The sequence below is a fragment of the Nothobranchius furzeri genome, chromosome 8 (genome assembly GCF_043380555.1).
Source record: "Nothobranchius furzeri strain GRZ-AD chromosome 8, NfurGRZ-RIMD1, whole genome shotgun sequence".
NCBI classification, from domain to species: domain Eukaryota; kingdom Metazoa; phylum Chordata; class Actinopteri; order Cyprinodontiformes; family Nothobranchiidae; genus Nothobranchius; species Nothobranchius furzeri.
In genome coordinates, this window is record NC_091748.1 from 72,982,656 (window position 1) to 73,002,560 (window position 19,905).

The 19,905-nt window shown below is 44.7% G+C and overlaps 1 protein-coding gene across 7 annotated transcripts; it reads right to left on the bottom strand.

The window, feature by feature from the left end:
- Positions 1 to 204: 204 nt before the first annotated feature.
- On the bottom strand, positions 205 to 17,923 carry fxr1 (FMR1 autosomal homolog 1). Of its 7 annotated transcripts, XM_070554302.1 has the most exons (19): positions 17,808 to 17,923; positions 13,037 to 13,089; positions 12,844 to 12,937; positions 12,687 to 12,758; positions 12,393 to 12,541; positions 9,979 to 10,072; positions 9,722 to 9,838; positions 9,330 to 9,500; positions 9,043 to 9,121; positions 8,413 to 8,522; positions 6,523 to 6,609; positions 5,392 to 5,523; positions 5,029 to 5,248; positions 4,795 to 4,888; positions 4,581 to 4,702; positions 4,272 to 4,478; positions 4,040 to 4,108; positions 3,487 to 3,569; positions 205 to 2,026 (listed from the first exon to the last, which is right to left on the bottom strand). In XM_070554302.1, exons 1-19 carry the CDS (start codon positions 17,895 to 17,897, stop codon positions 1,868 to 1,870), a joined length of 2,202 nt encoding a protein of 733 aa, XP_070410403.1. In that variant the 5' UTR covers positions 17,898 to 17,923; the 3' UTR covers positions 205 to 1,867. The 7 variants fall into 7 exon arrangements, with proteins under 7 accessions (XP_070410403.1, XP_015826596.3, XP_070410406.1 ...); XM_015971110.3 differs by lacking the exon at positions 5,392 to 5,523; XM_070554305.1 differs by lacking the exon at positions 5,392 to 5,523 and having other exon boundaries at positions 6,523 to 6,615.
- Positions 17,924 to 19,905: the final 1,982 nt, after the last annotated feature.

The following is a 19,905-nucleotide window of genomic DNA, read 5'->3' on the forward strand; positions in this document are numbered from 1 at the left end:
GAATTTGAAGTCCTCCCCTTTTCTGCTCGTGAGTAATGGCCTGTGTTTGATATAGCGCTTTCAAGAGTTCTGCAACCCCCCAAGGTGCTTTACAGCACAACCAGTCATTCACATGCTGGTGGCGACTAGCTACCCTACACAGGCGCCAGCAGCCCCTCGCCGGTGATCAGCGCGTTCACAAACGACTCCATTTGGTTTCAGATCTACACAGAAGATCGAGTTTATTTAAGAACTACCTGCATACAAAACATATTGCACATCAACCAACCAGACGAACATTTAAAAAAAAAAAAAAAGACAGTATACTGTATTTGACCCCCCCACCCCCAAAAAAAAACACTTCTGATGTCGCAACTGTCAGTAGTCCCAATTCATAATTTGTCTTAAAACAAAACTGGATTTGTATGTTTTAGTGTCAAGAACAAGAAAGTGTAATTTTTTAAATACTGTACACTTTTTTTCTAAAAAACAAATAAATAATCCAAATAAACCTCCTTCCTTAGAGGAACAGTCGTGACCAGTTTCCAGCCAGCCAGTGTGGAAGAACCATAAAAATGACATCGTTGTCCCCTGGGTCTGCTTTTCAGGAACATCAACACCAGAGCAGAGAAGTCCAGTTCTTTACAGGATTTTTGCAGTTTTAGGCATTAAGAAGTGGGCCCAAAAGGCTGAGCAAAGGCGCTCTTGACGGGTTTTATTTTGATTTTATTGGGTTTCTGAAGTCTCAGTATCCTTGTGAAACTTGATCAAACTGCCTGATGTTTCCAGGAAACCTGGTGGCTACATATCGGTGCAGCGTTTAACCGCTGCGAGCCAGTTTTCTCACTCAACTACAATCAGCTTCAACAGAAGTCGGTTACGCTTCAGTGCAAACAAAACGTCTCGTCTCGTCTCAGATATGCTGTAATAACATTTGTCCTATGATCAGAGTGGTTGCATATTAAAGAACAGGAAGCAGCTAATGTCAAACTCCTCAACAGATAAATATATAAAGGATAACGGGACCCCCCCACCCCACCCCACCCCCACAACATTAAGAGCAGACACCTGATTTTAGAGAGATGGCTCTGAAATCCTTTGAGGGCGTTTTGAGGGTTCGCCCTCACCGGCCTCTAGCGGAGACGCCTCGTCTGTGGCAGGTGAGGGAAACCGGGTCACGCGGAGAGATGTGGAAGGATTTCAGGTGGAGCGCAGAGCCAGGCAGCAACATGTTGAATCTACTCTCAAGGCACAACAGCTGATCACACGTGAATCAATTCTACTTGAGTTTGCGACAAACCTATCTGCAGCGTGGTAAGGCTCATGCAGATGTTCACTTTTCAAACTACCTCGGATGGAAAAAGCATCCTGGAGAAGACAAAACTAAAATAAAAAATATGTTGCCACGCGACAAAAAAACAGGCATCGTTGTAAAACTTTGCCAGAATTAAAAAAACAAACTGCTGCATTCACACCACAGAATGGATTTGAGAGGAATTCCTGTCTGCGTTGTATAAACACTGCTTTCAGCCAAACCTCCATCGGAGCTCTCGGTGAAGAGCAAGCTAAAGAGGTGTGTGTGTGTGTGTGTGTGTGTGTGTGTGTGTCCCTAAACATGTGTCTGACTATCTTTGGCAAGCTCGTACTGGAAGAACTACTGAGAAAGAAAACTAACTAGTAAAATGAACAGTTGAACAGATAAAGGTGTAAATGAGAGGTTACGGTCTTGTGCTGCAGAACAGGTTTCAAATATTTGTTAAGTAATAAAAAGGACAGTGCTTGTTGTGTTTAAATGTTTAGTAAACTTTGACGCCTCGCCATGGAGACGCAACCAAGTATCCCCAAAGGAGTCCAAATATTTGAAACCGTTTTCTTTGCTCCGGTCTAACTAGGAGAGTCCGTTAACGACAGGTTCCGGGTTCGAGTCCTCCGTGTGAGAGGCTTTGGCGGGCTTCTCAGGGGGAGACTTGGTGGCGCCGTTGCTCGAGCCGTTGGTGGTTGGCGGAGCAGACTGCGGACTGTGCTCAGCAATAGCCTCCACCTGACCCTGGATAGATGAAAGGAAGTTTTCAGCTAAAGTGCGTTTAGGAAATGACCGCACTGCCATTTTTCTGATAGAAAGTTTCATTTGAGTTACGACTTTCTTCAAATCAAGCTTCAGCACAAAATTCACTAAGTACATAATCACTCACAAACATGGCCGAACGCGACATCACACCGTCAAAGCATTAAAGCTAACACTAAGGATGAAATCTGAAGGTAACTGGATGTTCTTCAGGGCCGCCTGAATGATTCTTCACTCAAAAGCAGCCGTTACAACCAACGCCGACGCATTTTACAGGCTAGCTTTGAGTTACCCTAACTCTGCAAAGGCTTGTGTCATCAGAAACGTTCAAACAGGTTTTGAAAGAAGAGAACTTGAGCTTCCACGGCTGCAGTCTTACCACGATAAATCCCCTTCTGCTGCTTCAGGAACCCAGATATAAAAAACATGGGCCTGCGCAGCGCTACAGGAAAAAAAAAACAACTAAAGCTGGGCGGACACTGTGCGACTTTTTCACTCGTAGCACTCATCTTCAGCTCACACTGTACGACTTCCTCGCAGGGCAGATCTCACGAGTCATGTGCTCACGCTGTACGACCCAGTTCTCGGATGCGACCTGACTGCTCACACTGTACGTCTGGTAGCAACACGTCGGCCCTAAAAATATGCTAAAAAAAGCAGTTTTTACTCAACACGTCAGACTTTTTTGTCTTGTTTTGCCTGTTGTCCTTCGGGAGTCCTGCAGGAGGACACACGGGGATTTATGGGGGTTGGATGAGGAAAACAAAATAAAGTAAATCTGTGTTTTGTTATCAGTTTAATTTGACATGAACACGACAAACACGCTTTATTGACAATATTTGTCATTGTGTGTAAAAAAATGTTTAGAAATAAAAACGAACAGCGTGTGTTATTAGGGAAATAGCGGGCGAGCGGTGTTGATGCAGGATTGCGCATGCGCCGTGAGCGGTTCTGGTACTTTTTGGGTCGCAGCGCTGCTTCAACAGTGCGATACCCTCACGAGGGACGAGCAAAATATCAAACACGCCAGAAGTCCGTGCGAGCTCACGATTGCTGATCGGTAGCTGGTCACGTGGTGTTAATCGCCTCTCGTAACCCCCTGTACACTACACGACGCTCAGCGCAAAACTCGCCCCGATGTCGTGGATTCTCGCACGAGTGGAAAATCGGCTCAAAAAAGTGAAAAAGTCGCACGGTGTGCGCCCGGCTTAAAAGGAGCCGAAGCTTTGCTCCTTCAGCTCTGGCATTGGCCGATTATGTTTGTCTGAAATCGAATTGTCGACCAGAAAACAGGTGATCATTCAGCTCTATAAGACAGTTTCTTGCTTCTAAAATAAGAGATTCTCAGTCGAACACCAGAGATGCTCACTTTACCAGAATTACCACTTTATAGAAACTAACGGACATCTGTCGGCAGTCACATGCAGCATGGCGGTACTGACCACATCCTTGGGTTTCTTTGTGTCCTTGGTGTTTGTCTGCCTGCTCTGAGATTCAGCCCTGGATATGTAGTCAGCCACGGTCACTGCACAAACACCACAACACCTCTGGTAAGGCACCGGGGCAGAGAACTTATGCCACATCCGCCCCAGTTTTCACAACATCAGTAGGACTTCCATTTGTGCAAATTACAACGCACAGACATTAGTGAAGCTTGCAGAGTCGGGAACACCGGACACAAACATCAGCGAGGACTGATTAAGTATTTTAAGTTAACTTAAAAATGTAACTTTTGCTACGGCAGAATCGCAACGCAGATAGTGAGTTTAGAGTAAAACAAGTTCAGGCTGGAAAAGCAGTGGTTCAAATCTCGCATTTTAATAGAAGCACAACTGTTAGATGCTGTTGGACAAGAAGAAACCTCTTAGTTTTCCAAAACCGCCAACAACGCTCATGCCAGTTAATTCTGCACCTGCAGCTCAGTATGCAGTGTTCTGTTTGATGCCACTAAAGCTGCAGCCTGGAGAACACACACCAGCGGTTGCCATTGGTTACCTGGCTGCCTCTCCTCTGGCAGGTGGGCGCGGCGACGCCGGCTACGGTTGCGGCGCTGAGGTTTTACATCTAGGAGTTTTAGGTTTTCAAAAGCAGAATGATTGGTGTCTTCAACATTAAACGCTACCGTAAACTGCAGAAGCTTCTCCTACTGTCAAAATGCTGCTCTGATGACAACACCTAGCAATGCCACTCTGATTACATTCAAAGACGACTCATCCATCCTCCATACCTAAGCCATTTTCACTCAGCGAGGCGTTGTCAGACTCGCTCATGCCATCCATCAGAGTGGCATCTTCATCTGTTCTGCGACGCCGTGACCTTCGGCGGCGGTTTGCTGGCAGGTTGGACTCGCTGGCATCGGTGTCAGCTGTCTGGTCCGTCTCAGTGTTTGCCTCCAAGGTTCCATAGGGTTGGTAGTTGTCATGGTCCCGAGGCGCTGCAGAATTATATTCAGAATGACCGACAGCAGGCTGCAGTTACACAAGACAGCAGGTGACTGGGTGCGCTTCAGAAGGACAAGCCTTAAGGTGAATTTTACCAGAACTGTAGTTGTATCCTCCTCTGCCTCCTCTCCCCCTTCCTCCAGGTCCCCCTCGACCTCTGCCAGGTCCCGGCCTTCTACGACCATCTCTTTGTGGCCGAGCGCCTCGTTCTCTCTCCCTGTAAGTCCAAAAAACGAACGTAGAGGCCCTCAAAAAACAACACATTTAGACTTGTCAGCTCGTTGAGTTTCAGTGTGGAACATCGCTCACCCATCCTGATCCTCTCCAGCAAGGGACCAATCGCTGAGCTCATCCTTGCGCTCTGAATCGGTCTCAGAGGCATTGGACTGCTCCGAGTTGGTGCCTACATTTAATAAGATGCAAAAGAAGACGAGAAACTTTGGACACTACGAATTCAGCGTTTCCCTTCTTGATAAATGTGAAAGTGTCTCATTTAAGGATCAACGGTTGATTTTGCGTGGCTTCTTATTTAAAGCTAGTTACCGTATCCGGTGCTGTAGCTATGGCCTCTGCGTCCACGCCCCCGGCCGTTGTAGGAGCGGCTACCACGTAAGGAAGATGAAGGCGTACCGACACTGTTCTCGGTGTTAAATCCTCCTCTCTCTCCCCTATCGCCTCGCTCCCGGTCAGCTGGCCGGTAACCCTGGGTGACCTGACGTAACTGTTCATCAATCTGCATCCGCTCCAGACGAAGTTGCTCAACCTCCTTAGAGAGAGCAAATACCAAGAACGGAGAAAACTTAAGAGATACGAGAACAAAGGGTGATTCACAGGCTTTGGTGTTCTAAATAAAAAACTATCTGGCAAAGCTGACACTGGACACACGTGCAGAATCATCACACACACATCTACATCACATCCAGTGCGCCTTGAGCTTTTCATTCTGAAACTTGCTAGGCTGCTTCCCTGCGTGTAATCCACAATCTGCCTCAGTTCTTCCTCTAGCTGCTGGCCTTCTGCAAGAAGCTCCCCCATGGCCTACACACATTGCAAAGCAAACATGAAGCAGCACAAAACATGCTAAATGTTCACGACTAAACACAGATGAGCAGCACAGGGACGGTCATGAGACTTAAGCCTGATTCATGCTTCTCCGTCTGCGTCAGTGCGGAGACACGCAACATCCTTGCGGGCCTGCTGGAGAGCCCGGCAAGGACGGACGGAGTCGAGCTCTCTTTTCTAAACATCCGTCCGTCGAGACGGACAACGCAAGCTTGTGATTGGTCAGGACGCCGCTGTCGTCTACACTGCCACCATTGCGCCCTCAAAAACATAAAGACAGCCGAGGATAACTAGCGGCAGACACGGAGAAGCTTGAAGAATACCTCGCGAAAAAACTCTAAAAACAAGAACGTTTAATTCCCCCGTGACTGGAGGAGTGAAAAGATGTGCAGCAAGAGTTTTATTTGTGGACGGAAATGACAGGAAACGTGGGTTTAGAGGTGGCGAGCGCATGAAGAGGTGGAGGAGAACGAGAGACAAATATGCCCGTGTTACAAAGTCTCTTATATAAACAAAAAACACAATATAAACACACTATCTTGGACCGATACATGACAGGATACCACAGAACAGCGCTACGCCCTCTGCTGTCCTGGAGGGGAATTGCTTTGCAACACTCCCCAGGAGACGGAGAAGTATGAGAGCAAAACGCTTCCGTCAATCCGTGCGTGTCTGTCCCTTGCGGAGCTGACGGAGAAGCATGAACCAGGCTTTATTGTAAAACTGGAATCATGTCATTTATCACGTTAAAGATAATACATCATGTTTATCGCTTCCTCAGCCAGTTCAGGGTAAAAACTGCTGCTTACAACCTACTTGCATGCAGTGAGAAAAGATGTCCATTACGCAAGCAGAAGTTATGGAATAAAGAAAAGCACTGACCTGGAAAAAGCTCTAAACTCATTCTGACGTTTAGTGGGAGAAAAAGAAGGCTGAACACAAACAAACAGTCCAACACACACTTTGGCATCTTACGTTCAGATATGAGATGTGGTACTCCAGCAAGACCTGAACGTTGCCAATGCTCTCCTTAGTGCCGACAAAGGTAAATGGGACCATTCCCTGTGTCAACAGAACACAAACCCACACCATGCATGTTAGTATGAGACTGTAGGGATGTTGGTAAAATATCACATTGCCATTTTTTTTTTCTAACGCGGCTAAATTCATAACGATATCGAAAAAAAATACAGGAGCTGTTAACAAATGACTTGAATAGCCTTTAGGTTATGCAGCACTCCTGCCGTCTTCTTAACATTTACCCTGTTAGGGTTTTACAGACCGTCAAATGTAAAAGACGAAGAAGCTCCGCCCTTAAACAAGACTCTGGCTGCAAGAATCGATGGATTTGATAGCAGGGATTTGAAAACCATCAAGAACATCAGGTGGCCCCAACGGATCTCTGACCGTGTGCTAAGAGAACGCACACGCCAACGAAGAGCGTCATGCCTGGCAGCGCAACGCCGCACCCGCTGGCTCGGCCGTGATCGCCACTTCCGCAGCTGGTTAACCTGGTAGGCTCAACGCACCGGAGCAGGACGACCCCGACCCCTTGCAGGAGCCATGATGATGATGATATATAAATATTGTCCCCCCCCGTTCAAATCAGTGTGTGTAAATGGTAAATGGCCTGCATTTGATATAGCGCCTTCTAGAGTCCTGGAACCCCCCAGGGCGCTTTACAACACAATCAGTCATTCACCCATTCACACACTGGTGGGGATGAGCTACAATGTAGCCACAGCTGCCCTAGGGCGCACTGACAGACGAGGCTGCCAAGCACTGGCGCCACCGGTCCCTCCGACCGCCACCAGCAGGCAGGTTGGGTTAAGTGCCTTGCCCAAGGACACAAGGACCGCGACAGACCTGCAACCTTCTGATTACTGGGCGGGCACTTAACTCCTGTGCCACCGTCGCCCTAGTGTTTGCTGCAAAATAATTCAATCATAAACGTGGATGTAAGAAATTAGATGCACCGACTTCTAATATGATGTGTCATGATGCAGAATTGATATTTAAAAGCAGTTTATTACATTTCTATTGAGAATTTACACACGAGCATTTACAGACGCAACTCACACTCTGACAGCAGCTTTTACCACCTTCGTTCTGATGGAACACGATCTCGTGAGAACACTGGACATGTCTTTAAATTGTTTTGGTGGCCTGAGGATCGGGTCTCTGCTTTTTGCAGATGATGTGGTCCTGTTGGCTTCATCAGAACGTGATCTGCAGCTTTCGCTGGAGCGGTTCGCCGCCGAGTGTGAAGCAGCTGAGAATCGGCTCCTCTAACTCCGAGACCACGGTCTTGAGTCAGAAAAGGATAGAATGACTTCTCCGGGTCAGGGATGAGGTCCTGCCTCAAGCGTTTAAGTATCTGCTTCCTCAAAGTGACCGCTGCATGTCGGATACCCTTAACAGCTGAGAACACGCCCAGCAGCAGGAACTGTGATGGCGTCGTCGTGCACACGCATGTTGCAGTGCTGATGCCCAAACACAACATGCTGCTCCTGTCTGAATCCACGAGCAAACTTCATTTCAAATGAAAAAGCTTTCAAAATCTCTCACGTGCAATATGATCTGATGATTTATGTTTATTTATTTAGCAGACGCTTTTATCCAAAGCGACTTACAATTAATAACCTATAGGGCATGTTGTGATCTGTGGGGGAAACCGGAGTACCCGGAGGAAACCCACGCATGCACGGGGAGAACACGCAACTCCACGCAGAAAGGCCGCAGCTGAGCCGAGTTTCGAACCTGCAACCTTCGTGCTGCGAGGCAACAGTGCTAACCACTGCGCCACCATGCAGCCGTTTATTTATGGGAAACTGGATGTGTTATGTTACGAAGTAGCAGGCTTACCTCCTGCCGGGGCTGCTTGTTGTCATTGTCCCCCTCTATTCTGACTCTCACCACGCCAGACTTGTCCACAATCTCCTGGATGACCTTACCGTTCTTCCCAATCACTTTACCTACAGATGCAGGGAAGAAAATGCATTTAACGTCTACATAATGAAACAAGAGTTAGAAGAAAATGACAATGGTAAATAAAATATTCAGTCATTTTCGCAGTAAGGCATTTCTATCGTTTAACTTACAAAAAACCTCTAATGATGAAGAATAGCTAAAACCCTTACACCACATTAATGCCTTAATGTGGTCCTAATTAGGAATGCAACGATACCACTCTTTTCCAAACCGATACTTGGATCTGAGTACTCGCCGATACCGATACTTCTACGGCACAAAAAAATGCAATGATTTGGAATACAGGTTTTATTTTCTTCTCTGCTTTCAACAGGAAAAGACTGTGAGGTAGATAAAAAGTAAAATATATGACTAGAAATCCTTACAAAACTAAAATATTAGGTGAACAGAAATGACAAGTTACAGTGAAGCCATTTTCAAGCAACTGCATTGGTATCGGTTCCTGGTATCGGTTAACTTTTACCGATACCGATACTGGTATTATAAAGTGAGTAGAACTCATACCAACAAGGTTTCTTGGCACCTGGACCGAATCTTCCACAAATTCCAAGAAGTTCCTGGCCTGCTTTACGGCCTCCTCTGTCTAAATGAAAACACGTTTAGTCCACAGTTAGAATCCAACTAGCAAAGCAGGTCTCATCGCAAAAAACGTCACCAAACTGTATTTTACATATTTAAAGTGTTGGAGGTACGCCCCAAACACACAATCACTAAATGAAGACGGGTCTCAGATCTTTGTTAATAAGAATTTCACATTTTTGTGCCCGACTGAGCAACGTGCATCACACTACCTCTCCATAAATCCTGAAAGTACCAGTCTCCTCATCCAGCTCGATGGCAGAGACACCTGGAACCTTGCGCGCTTGCTGGATGTTGCTTCCGTGACTGCCGATAGCCAGCCCCATCAGGTCTGGTCTCACTGTGAACTCCTGTTGGAAGGATGACACCAGCTGCCTAGAGGTCTGCAAGGCCGGGGGGGGGGGGGGGGGGGGGGGGGACTATTAAAATCTTAAAACTTAACTGTTCTAATTAACAGTAAGTCTGTTTACCAAAAATATTTAGATTTATTTTCCTCTGTCGCTCATTAGTGCACTTTATAAGCCTCCTTTGTCCAGCCTCGACTAAAGAGCTTCATGTGTGCCCCGTTGGCTGTCTGAAACATTATTTCTTGTCACCAACTGACCTCCAGGTGTTTTGTGGCCTCCTGGTTGCGTGACATCAACAGCAGCTTGGTTCTGAGGCCGCGTAGGTGCATGTCGCTCAGCAAAGATACACGCTTCACCGTTGAGTCATTGGTGGACTTAACACACAAGAACACAGGAAATAATAGAAATATTTACACAAATATACACAAAAAACTCACAAAACATACTGGGAAGATGAAAAGTGCAGCAGCACTGGTGCTATTAAAGGCAGGAGGTTGTAGAAAGCTCTAGTTACCACAATCACTAGCTCACTGGTCTCAGGGCAGTACGTGATGCGACAGGCTCCCACCGCTTTCTTAAAGTCTTTATGTGCGTTCTCACCCTGACACCTGAAATACAACAAACACTTAAAGTAAATGTCTCATCTGACATTCAGGTGATTCCACTACATTTGTCAGAAAACCTTTAGTCTCCTTTCAGAAACAACATTTTCTATGAGATTCCATTAAATACTCCCATAAATGTGGGTCATTGATTGAAAACCAGATTTGTTCATTTGCAAACACAAAAAAGTGATTTTCCTAACAAATCCATTCAAGCCCATGTTGCAAAAATGAGTACATCCCAATTATTGTCTTAGGAGAAAAGCCACACATAAGATTACAAAATTCTAATTAACAGGCGTTAAATCACAGGTGAGTCTGAGGATTCGTTTAGGTGTCCAGCAGACAGGTGACTATAAAAGGGCATGACTTAAAGAAACGCCCTTCCCATTTCATGCTGTCAGCAACGGCTCCACAGGCAGGAGAAACTGATTACTATTACTTTTTAAATAAATTAATTTATTTGGTTAATTATTTATCTATTTATTTTATGTATTCTTTCTTTATATGTGCTGTTTTTAAACATTTTTTTACCATAGATTTATGATCAACATTATCTTAATATCTAAATAACTTTGCATATTACAATTTTCATTTTAGCTCTATTGATTTTATATTTTAACCTTATTTTAACCTTTTTCCAGTGTTTCCTCTGTGGGTGCCCTCTGCCCCGGGGGCGGTGGTCGGCTGTGGTGGCCTGGGTGCTTTCCAGGTGTGCCTGGGTAGAGGCGGGGACCCCCGCCCTCCCTGCCCTGGGCGCCCTATGTCGGTGCCTCAGCTGCTGCTGTGGATCTGCTGCTGTTGGGGCGGATGGCTCCCCTGATGGCGTTTCCTTATCCTTATCTTAGCTGGTCTGGCTCATCTGAACTCAGTCCGTGTTTTTTCCGCGTGCGTGTGTGCGCATGAGTGCCGGAGGATGAGTGTTGTTAAGGGGTTTTTATTGTCAGACTGTTTTTAAAATTCTGGGGATGGGAGGGAATGTGGGCTTGCGGGGGCCTTTTTAATTTGTAAAGCACTTTGAGTTGCATACATTGTGGGATTAAGTGCTATATAAATACAGTTGACTGACTGATTGAAATGTCAAAAAATTTGAGAGGAAATACTTTCTTTACACAAAAAAGGTGATGGCTACAAAATCAGCAAAGCTTTACACATCAGTCAAAATACTGTAGCAACGGTGAGCCAAAAGTTTAAGAAAGATGGAAGTGCGAGACGCCCAGGCCGTCCACGGAAGTTAACATCTGGACAGGAGCGTCTTCTGGTGAGATGGGTTGAAGAAAATCACCATGCAAGTTCACTGCAGTTAGCTAAAGCAGTAGAAAGCCAAAGTGGAGTGACAGTTTCCCGTGACACCATACAGTTCACACTGCACAGGAATGGCATACATCGGTATCGTCCACAAAGGAAGCACACCTAGGATTATCCAGGGCCCATGCTGAAAGAGGTGAAGACTACTGGGACTCTGGAGTGATGAGACAAAGATCTCTGTTTTTGGAACTAATAGTTTCAAAACTGTGTAGCATTGTAAAGGTGAGGATTTCAAAGAGAAATGCATGGAGCCTACAGTGAAGCACGGCGGTGGCGGTGTCCTTATGTGGGCTGCATGAGTGCTGCTGGTGTTGGGGAGCTGCATTTCATTGAAGGTATCATGAACTCAACAATGTTCTGCTCTACACTGAAGGAGAAGATGCTGCCATCACTCCGTGCACTTGGGTCGTCGTGCACTTTTCCAACACGACAATGACACAAAACACACATCTGAAGCTACTGTTGCGTTTCTGAAGAAGAACAGGGGGTGATTATGTACGTCTCCTGATCTGAACCCAATCCAACAGCTGTGGGGAATTCTGATGCAGCAAGTTGAGCATCACTCTCCATCCAGCATCCGGCTCTAAAAGAGCTTCTTCTTGAAGAATGGAAAAAGATAGATGTTGCAACATGTCGCCATCTTGTTCATTCCATGCCTAGAAGACTTGGTGCTGTCCTTGAAAATCACAGTGGTCAGACAAAATACAATGTAGTAGTTTTTGTTGTGGGGTGTTTTCATTTTTGCTTTGAAGATTTTGTGATCTAAGTTATTTTATTAACCTTAATTTCATGTTGTGGAGTTAAACAAGAGTTCAATAAAACCCAGCCTTGGGAAAACACTGGAACTTTTTCTTTTGAGCTACTGATTAAATTCATACTTTTTAAAGGGGGTGTACTCATTTATGCTGAGCACTGTATGTCAGACTGTAGCTAATATTTAACACAAATACTAGAAGCTAGTTCTATAACTTCTAACTTTGTACATCTAATGCTGAAACGTTAATGATGCTGTACGCACGCTTCTTGCAGATCCTGAGGAACAGGGACAGTGCACTTGTGAAAGGAGTTCTTGGTAATGGCCTTGTTAGGGTTGACTGGTCGCAGACGATCAAAGGTAACAATTTCGTTGTAAGTGGCGTCACAAGCTGCATACTCAATCACATAGAACTGAAAAATAAAAGTAGGTTGAATGATTTTAGACAGAATGATAAAACAAGATAAATCTGATTTTAAATCCAACAAGGTTTTGTTTGTTCTTTTACATTTGTAGCACTGCAACAGCTTAACTTTGTACATGAAGAAGAATACTCACATCTCCCTTCATCATGCGAACTTTAGCTAGCCACCAACCACAAGGCTCCTGTTCATTGGCTCTGGAGAATATCTGCCATGAGGTGAAATAAATTAAAGAGTAAGACTCAGACAAGATAAAAGAATAAAAGGTTTAACGTAGCAAGTGTCTACCCCACCTCCACCTCCTCGCCCTCTCCGATCTCCTTCTTGGCATCAGCAGGCGGTGGCAATCTGACATCACTGAAGGGCACCTGGCGTTCTGGCTGCCAACTAAAATACAAACCTCTAATGTCACAACTTGACTCTCTCACAAATCTTAACTTGATGTTTTACAAAAACACAAGAAGGGTACAAGAAACGGTGGCTTACTTGTTCTCAAAGGCAATGGTGAGAGAGTCACCGTGGACATCTTTGACAAAGCCCTGCAGGACATAGACAAGCGGGTGAGTGACGAGTGTGCCACTTCTTCCTTTAAAGTTCCTTTGAAGTTTTCTAACTGAAAACCCAGTGACCCCCAAACCCCCACCCTTTATTCCGTCTCTGTTTTATTAAACATTTACAGTAGAGCCATAGATATAAATACATAGATTGGGCTATGTATAGATGGGGGGGGGCAAGTTTGGCTGGAGATCACACTTGTTTTAGTGCTCTAGTTACAGACATCGTATCTGTAGACACGACGTAGACTGGCACTGCCTAGTGGAGCTGCTGTAACAGCAGGTCCTCATCTTGGATGGGTCTCCATCCACCCCCTGTGCATTTATTTCTACTGAGGAAGGTGCTTACCCGACTAAAACACATTTTATTATGCTTTTCACAAAAACAGACATATGGTACGTAGGGTTGTCACGGTAACCGGAATAGCGGTAAACCCCGGTAAAAAAAAGTTGACAATAATAATAACCGTCTTGTTTAAAAAAAAACATATATTATCTCGGTGGGTTACCGTGGCTGCGGTGTAGCGCGGTGACCCTTACCAGCCACCGTATCATCTGCTGAAGTTGCCGGCGGCACATGCTCGCTTTGTTGTTTACAACCAAAACTTTCTTGAAGCTAAAGCTGAAATAATGACCAGAGGAGGAGACGGCAGCACTCAGGACATTTTTTATCCCTCAAGGAAGACAAAGTGGGAAGTACGGGCATCTTTTGGATATTTGAAGAATGCCGAGGGACAGTTTATAGAAGATGCCACGGCTATCCTGTTTGCAGCACGTGCAGAAAAAGTGTCTGTGAAAGGCAGCAACGCCTCAAATCTCATGACACATCTGCGTGACCATCACCCACAACTCTACAGTCAACGCAAGGCAAGCTAACGTTAGCGTTTTAGCTAAAATGCGTGATCCGAGGATTTGGGTTGAGGGAGAATGCAACGAGTCGCTATATAAAGCAGCCGCAGCGCCGCTACCTGCATATAAACCGTGTCGCAGACACCCCCATGTTGAAATGACGCTATGCATTACGGGGCTCCCAGGGGCAGATAAGAGTTGGTCTCTCTCTGAGAATAATTATGAATTTATGACATTTTCCCAAATCTGCAAAGCTCACTGGAAGAACACAAACTGAGGACAATATTTTCCTGATATATGGTTTATTACTCAAATAAGGGTAAAAAAGTATCTGATTAGAAAGCTACTTGAGTACTGAGTATCATCTGATCTAATATTTTTAAAATGATGACATCAATTAGACAAAAGATAAGAAGTTATGGGCAAATATTGGTATTTTAAAGACTAAAGGGAAAAAATGTAAACAAATAAACAACATAATTACAAAATAACACATTTTAGGCAAAATTTAGACACAAACTGAGGACAATATTTCCTGACATACAGGGTTTATTTAATTGTGTGAAAATGTAGCACGTTTAAAAAAAATACCGCGATACCCCCCGCACCGTGAGAACAAACATCCCAGCTCCAAGGCCGATCTTTATCCGCGTACGTCACACGTCACGTGATCAGGAAGCAGAAAATCCATGTGTGAGGAGATCGTTTTGGGCCGCTGCTGTAAAAAAGTGAGGCACGAACCGGAAAAGCTTCTGCCGATCACAATTCGACAACCGATTATGAAAGAACGGATAACGCTGGAAACACGCGGATTCTTCCTGATGTAAGAGGTGAGTCTCCTCTTTGTTTTGGTTGTTTTGGCGTCGACATCCGGAACTTTCCGGAACTGCACTACTCTGGGTGGCCGTATGTTGGAGTAGCTCTGTTGATTATATGCAAGTTTTGCCTTTTCTTGGACATTTTTTCTTCTAGTTTCTCAAGAAAAACTGTATTTTTGGACACTTTGCTTTTCTGTTTCTGGTGCTGTGAAGCTTGGGGGATTTTTACTGCTATTTTTTAGCTTTTTTCACTTTTTGAGCAGTTGTTATGATGCGTAACCATGGCAACAGTCTGGTTTACAATCGGTAGCAGCTGATTAACATTGGAAAGGCTGAAATAATACCTCAACTGAAGCCACAAATCCCAAATGAGCTAAAACGCAAGAAGTATGGGTGCAGAGCGGGAGCAAAACGGAGACAGAGAAAGAGGAAATTCAAACCATCTCTTCCATCAATCATAATGGGCAACATGAGATCACTGGCCAACAAGATGGAGGAACTCCAAGCCCTTTCAAGGACTCAGCCAGAGTTTCGACAGTTTCAGAACCGCTGGAGGAGATAATGCAAAGAAGGATTCTCCAGATAATCAAGAAGATTATGGACAACCCTGAGCATTCTCTTCACAAGACTGTCCGACAACGGAAGAGCGTCTTCAGTCAGAGGCTTCTTCAGTTTCGCTGCAACACTGACCGCTACTGGAGATCCTTCCTGCCAACAGCCATTGTAATATACAATAACTCTTTGATGACTTGATTATTATTATTATTCTGAGCTACTACAGCAATCAATTTCCCTCTGGGATTAATAAAGTATTTTTGAATTGAATTGAATCATCCTAGAGCACAACATTCTGCACTTGTCATTCTTTTAAATTTCTAGAGACCACTTTATCAATGTGTCATCATTACTGGTATTACAATTTCTTCACACTGTGTATTTATTTCAAGCTCAATAAATATATTTGAGAGTAAATGAAGAACGGTTCTAAATCAAGTGGGATTAAAGGGCAGACTGGTTCTTGTGCCAAGTTTAATAAACATTTTCTAATTTAAATTCATCTTCATTAGATTGAATTTCAAAATGAGCTTTTGTTTTGTATTTAAAGAGCAAGTCAACCCCTACCAGAGTCTAACTCCACTCCCGCTTCATGTTTGAAAAATGCAACACATGCTGTTGCCTGGCAGACCGAGAGGGCGGAGCCGCTAACAAATACACACACACTCAGGCTCACGACAGCATTGTGACATCATAATGTACCAGTTTACATCATAGCATACTTCTTAGCCAATAGCGGTGGCAGATTTAAATTAAAATACAGTGCAGAGTTTTTACCTGACAATGGCACAACACTGCCAGTTTGAGGCAGAATATTTAAATTTTAACTAAGATGCACTGAAGTGCCAAATTATTGATGACACGTGTCTGCAGCACGATTAGACACTCGTTTATTTAGTTTATCAGCAAAAAAAAGTTTATTTGGGGGTGACTTGCTCTTTAAAGAGCAAGTCACCCCCTACCAGAGTATTACTCCACTCCCACTTCATGTTTGAAAAATGCAGCAAATGCTCTTGCCAAGCAGACCGAGAGGGCGGAGCTGCTAACAAATACACACACACACACACAGGCTCAAAACGACATTAGGACATCATATCGTACCAGCTAACATTCTAGGGTACCTCTTAGCCAATAGCGATGGCAGATTTAAATTCAACTGCAGTGCAGTGTTAACCTGACAATGGCACAATGGACAGTTTTAGGCAGAACATTTACATTTTAACTAAAATGCACTAAAGTGCTAAACTATTGACTACACGTGTCCGCAGCACGATTAGACAAGCATTTATATAGTTTATCAGAAAAAAAAAAGTTCATTTAGGGGTGACTTGATCTTTACTGCATCTGAATGGCCCCTCAAGTAATCTATATAGTATCAAATCTATACCATGTGGAGCAGAACAGATGTGATTTGGGAGATTGTTTGCAGTAAATCATCAGATCACAACAATGCTGACTGGACTTTCATCTTAAATCAGCAGTCGTGGGGATGAAACCCAAGAATTCTGACATTTATATTCGAAAGTATATTTAATCTCTTTTGAGGAACAGCCTGCGGGTCTTTTATAAAAGTCATGTGACAATCTTGTCTGAAACTGTGTGGCAGGGACTTTACAGAGAAAAGAACGTCACACCTTCACGTAACTCACGAGTTTAAAAGATGCAGTGTAACTGGGAATGGCTGAGGTAAACATATGAGCAAAAAGGAACAGTGATCTCGGTATTATAATGAGCTGCATCACCGGGGGCATGGGGATGAAACGAAACCGAGAGAAGTGAAAGAGAAAATACAAAAGTATCACTTTAGGGCCGAGGTCTAGAAATAGCTTACAAGTGTACAATATCACCGAGGCTCTGCTGACATGCCAACTGCTCTGGACTGACAGGGAACAGCTGGCACACATAGCGAAGATGGCCTGAACATGATCAAGTATCAAATAATAGACGGTGACAGGAAGATATGGTAGTCTGTGAAGAGCGTTGCAGGCGTGGTGCTTTCTGAACGCCGTTAGTAAAAAATAAAAATAAATAAAAAATACCCTCCAAACCAATTATGTGTTGTTATTCTAAAACGAATAAAACGTCAACCCCGACAAGGAATACATGTTTAACGGATAGCTTTATTCAACTATTAGACGTCAACAGTTTGCGAGTTAGCTAACTTTTAGCTAATGACCGTTACAGTCACGGGAATGCAAAAAAACAGCTTTCACGTGTTTAATATCTGAGGTATAACGGAAAGGACAGTGATTCCTCTCATTTGTGTTGGGCAAAAGTCGATAAAACAAAACACTTGGCAAAAACAAGCGACCGACGTTAGCTTAGCCTGCTAATTTTGGCTAGCTGCACTTTAACAACAAACAGTTCGAGGACTCAAAGACACTCGGAACACGTAGTTACGGTCCTCGAAACTTCAGCTAACAGTCTGTATTGGGTAACGAAGTGCTACTTTTACAGCTGTGATGATATGCCGGTATTTACCTTATAATAAGCGCCGTTGGAGCCACGGACCTCCACCGCCAGTTCTTCCATATTGGACACGCAAAGGATGCCGGGACGACAGGTGTTCATTAGGGCTCCGATAGAGAGGCATGTTGTGGCGTTAGAAACTGTATTTTTGTGGTTTACATTTAAAATTATGATTGTTATTTAATGCTTTATGTTTGTGGGTTTCCTTTTAAGTTTCATATTTAATGCCCCACATCACTGGGGATATTTAACACGTTGTTTTATGAAGATGTTCAAAAGCATCATTCTGTAAAATGTAATGAGAATAATGTAAGAAGAGTCATTAAAATGAGAACATATTTCACATTTAATGATACACATGTCAGCTGAAATGCCACATTCAGACTAAGTTCACTACAAACAAACAACAGACGTGTGTCTGGCTTAAGATCACACATGGAATGAGTAGAAATCTTCATTGCTTCCAGGTATCACATCCAGAACATTCCGTTGAAAATATTCTCTCATAGAAGCTTAGACCTTCATGAAATAGTAACTCCAAAGTGAAGGCTTCTCTGGTCTGCTTGGTAACGAAATCATAACTAGGTTGTCATGAGTCGGGGTGAGTACTCGTCTCACACATTCCACCTTTGAGTTGTGTTTCAGGAGAGGGAGGCTTCCAGCTGCGCCAGGTTAGCAATCGGGGGGACCGGCTACTTAAGGAGTTGGAGAACACACCTCGACGCGGGATGATTACTACAGCTCGGTAGTTTCCAGCTTTCTAGTGTTGCAGTGATTTTGTGCCTCTTGTGTTTTTGGCTTATTGATCTATGTGGATTTTTTTGTGCTCACGCCTTCTTCAGGATTTTTGGAACATCTCTGGAGTAGAGACTTCTCAGGATTCAGTGACTCATCAGGATACTCACCTTTGCCACGTAACCCTTCAGGATGCAGCTCTCTGCTGTTCTCCATTCCTCCATCCAATCCGCTCACCTGCTCTCTCCACGCTCCCTCTCCTGGACCTCCTCACCCGGACACACCCCGACTCTGGACCTGCCCTTCCCAATACCTACACCTCCCAAATTCCCTATGCTGCGCTCCGTTTCCCGACCTCCACTGGAATTCCCAGTGCACCTTATGTTCTCGTTCTAAAATAAACATTCTTTTTTTTTTTCATTAAATCAGTGAGTTTATTGTGATTGCATGTCCTGGGTTAAACGCCTTCCCCAGACCATGTCAGAATCATCCCGCCAACCCGCTAACCCTGCAGACACAACTCTCACCGATCATCTCCATAGGGTGTCCCAACAGGAGCAGACGATGCCGCTGCAAATGAAGCAGCTTAACGCAGCCCAAAGTCGTTGCCAGCAGCTGGAGGCCCTGGTGCGGCAGATCCACAACCGAGTGTCTCAGCCGCAGACTCCTAGAACGGAACCTCAGGCGGCCGCTCCAGTTGCCTCCGGACCGGAAGTTCCAGTTCCCACAGAGATCACCCACTTCCATCCAGCCGCTTCTCCTCCATCCCAGACATTCGGCGGTGAGTTCAAGGACTGCCATAGCTTCCTCCTTCAGTGTCGTCTCGCATTTGAACGCTCACCAGGAGCTTTTTCCACAGACTCAATTAAAATGTCATATATTGTTGGACTACGTCATGGACGAGCCCTACGGTGGGCTGAAGCTAAGAGCCATTGTGCCACTTTTCTATTAGGACCTCATGATGAGTTTTTAACGGACTTCACACAGACTTTTGGACAGACCGAATTTGTTTTGGATATTAGGAAGCGACTCTGGACATTGTCACAGGGTCGACGATCAGTGGCGGACATGTCTGTGGAGTTCAGGACTTTGGCAGCAAGGACTTCATGGAACGAAGAAGCACTAATTGCTGCGTTCACAGAGGCTCTCAGTGATCGAGTCCAGGACCAGTTGGCGTTGTGCCAGGAACCTCAGTCTCTGGAGGGACTCATTCGCCTTGCCATCTCCATTGACAAACGTCACCAGGAGCTACAGCGCCCGGTCACCAGTGCTCGTCCAGCTCCCACTCCTGACCGTAACCAGGGGACTGGATATCGCTCCTCTTCTGAGACTACCACAACTGATGAACCCATGCAGATGGGTTGGACTCGTCTTT

What these genes read in the sequence shown, in the direction of transcription:
- fxr1 (XM_070554302.1), bottom strand. Translation starts at nt 17,897, where the DNA reads ATGAACACCTGTCGTCCCGGCATCCTTTGCGTGTCCAATATGGAAGAA. An exon ending in AGGCCACAAAACACCTGGAG is followed by an intron (nt 9,501 to 9,721) that starts GTCAGTTGGTGA and finishes CCGGCCTTGCAG; the next exon opens with ACCTCTAGGCAGCTGGTGTC. An exon ending in TAGCTACAGCACCGGATACG is followed by an intron (nt 4,889 to 5,028) that starts GTAACTAGCTTT and finishes TATTAAATGTAG; the next exon opens with GCACCAACTCGGAGCAGTCC.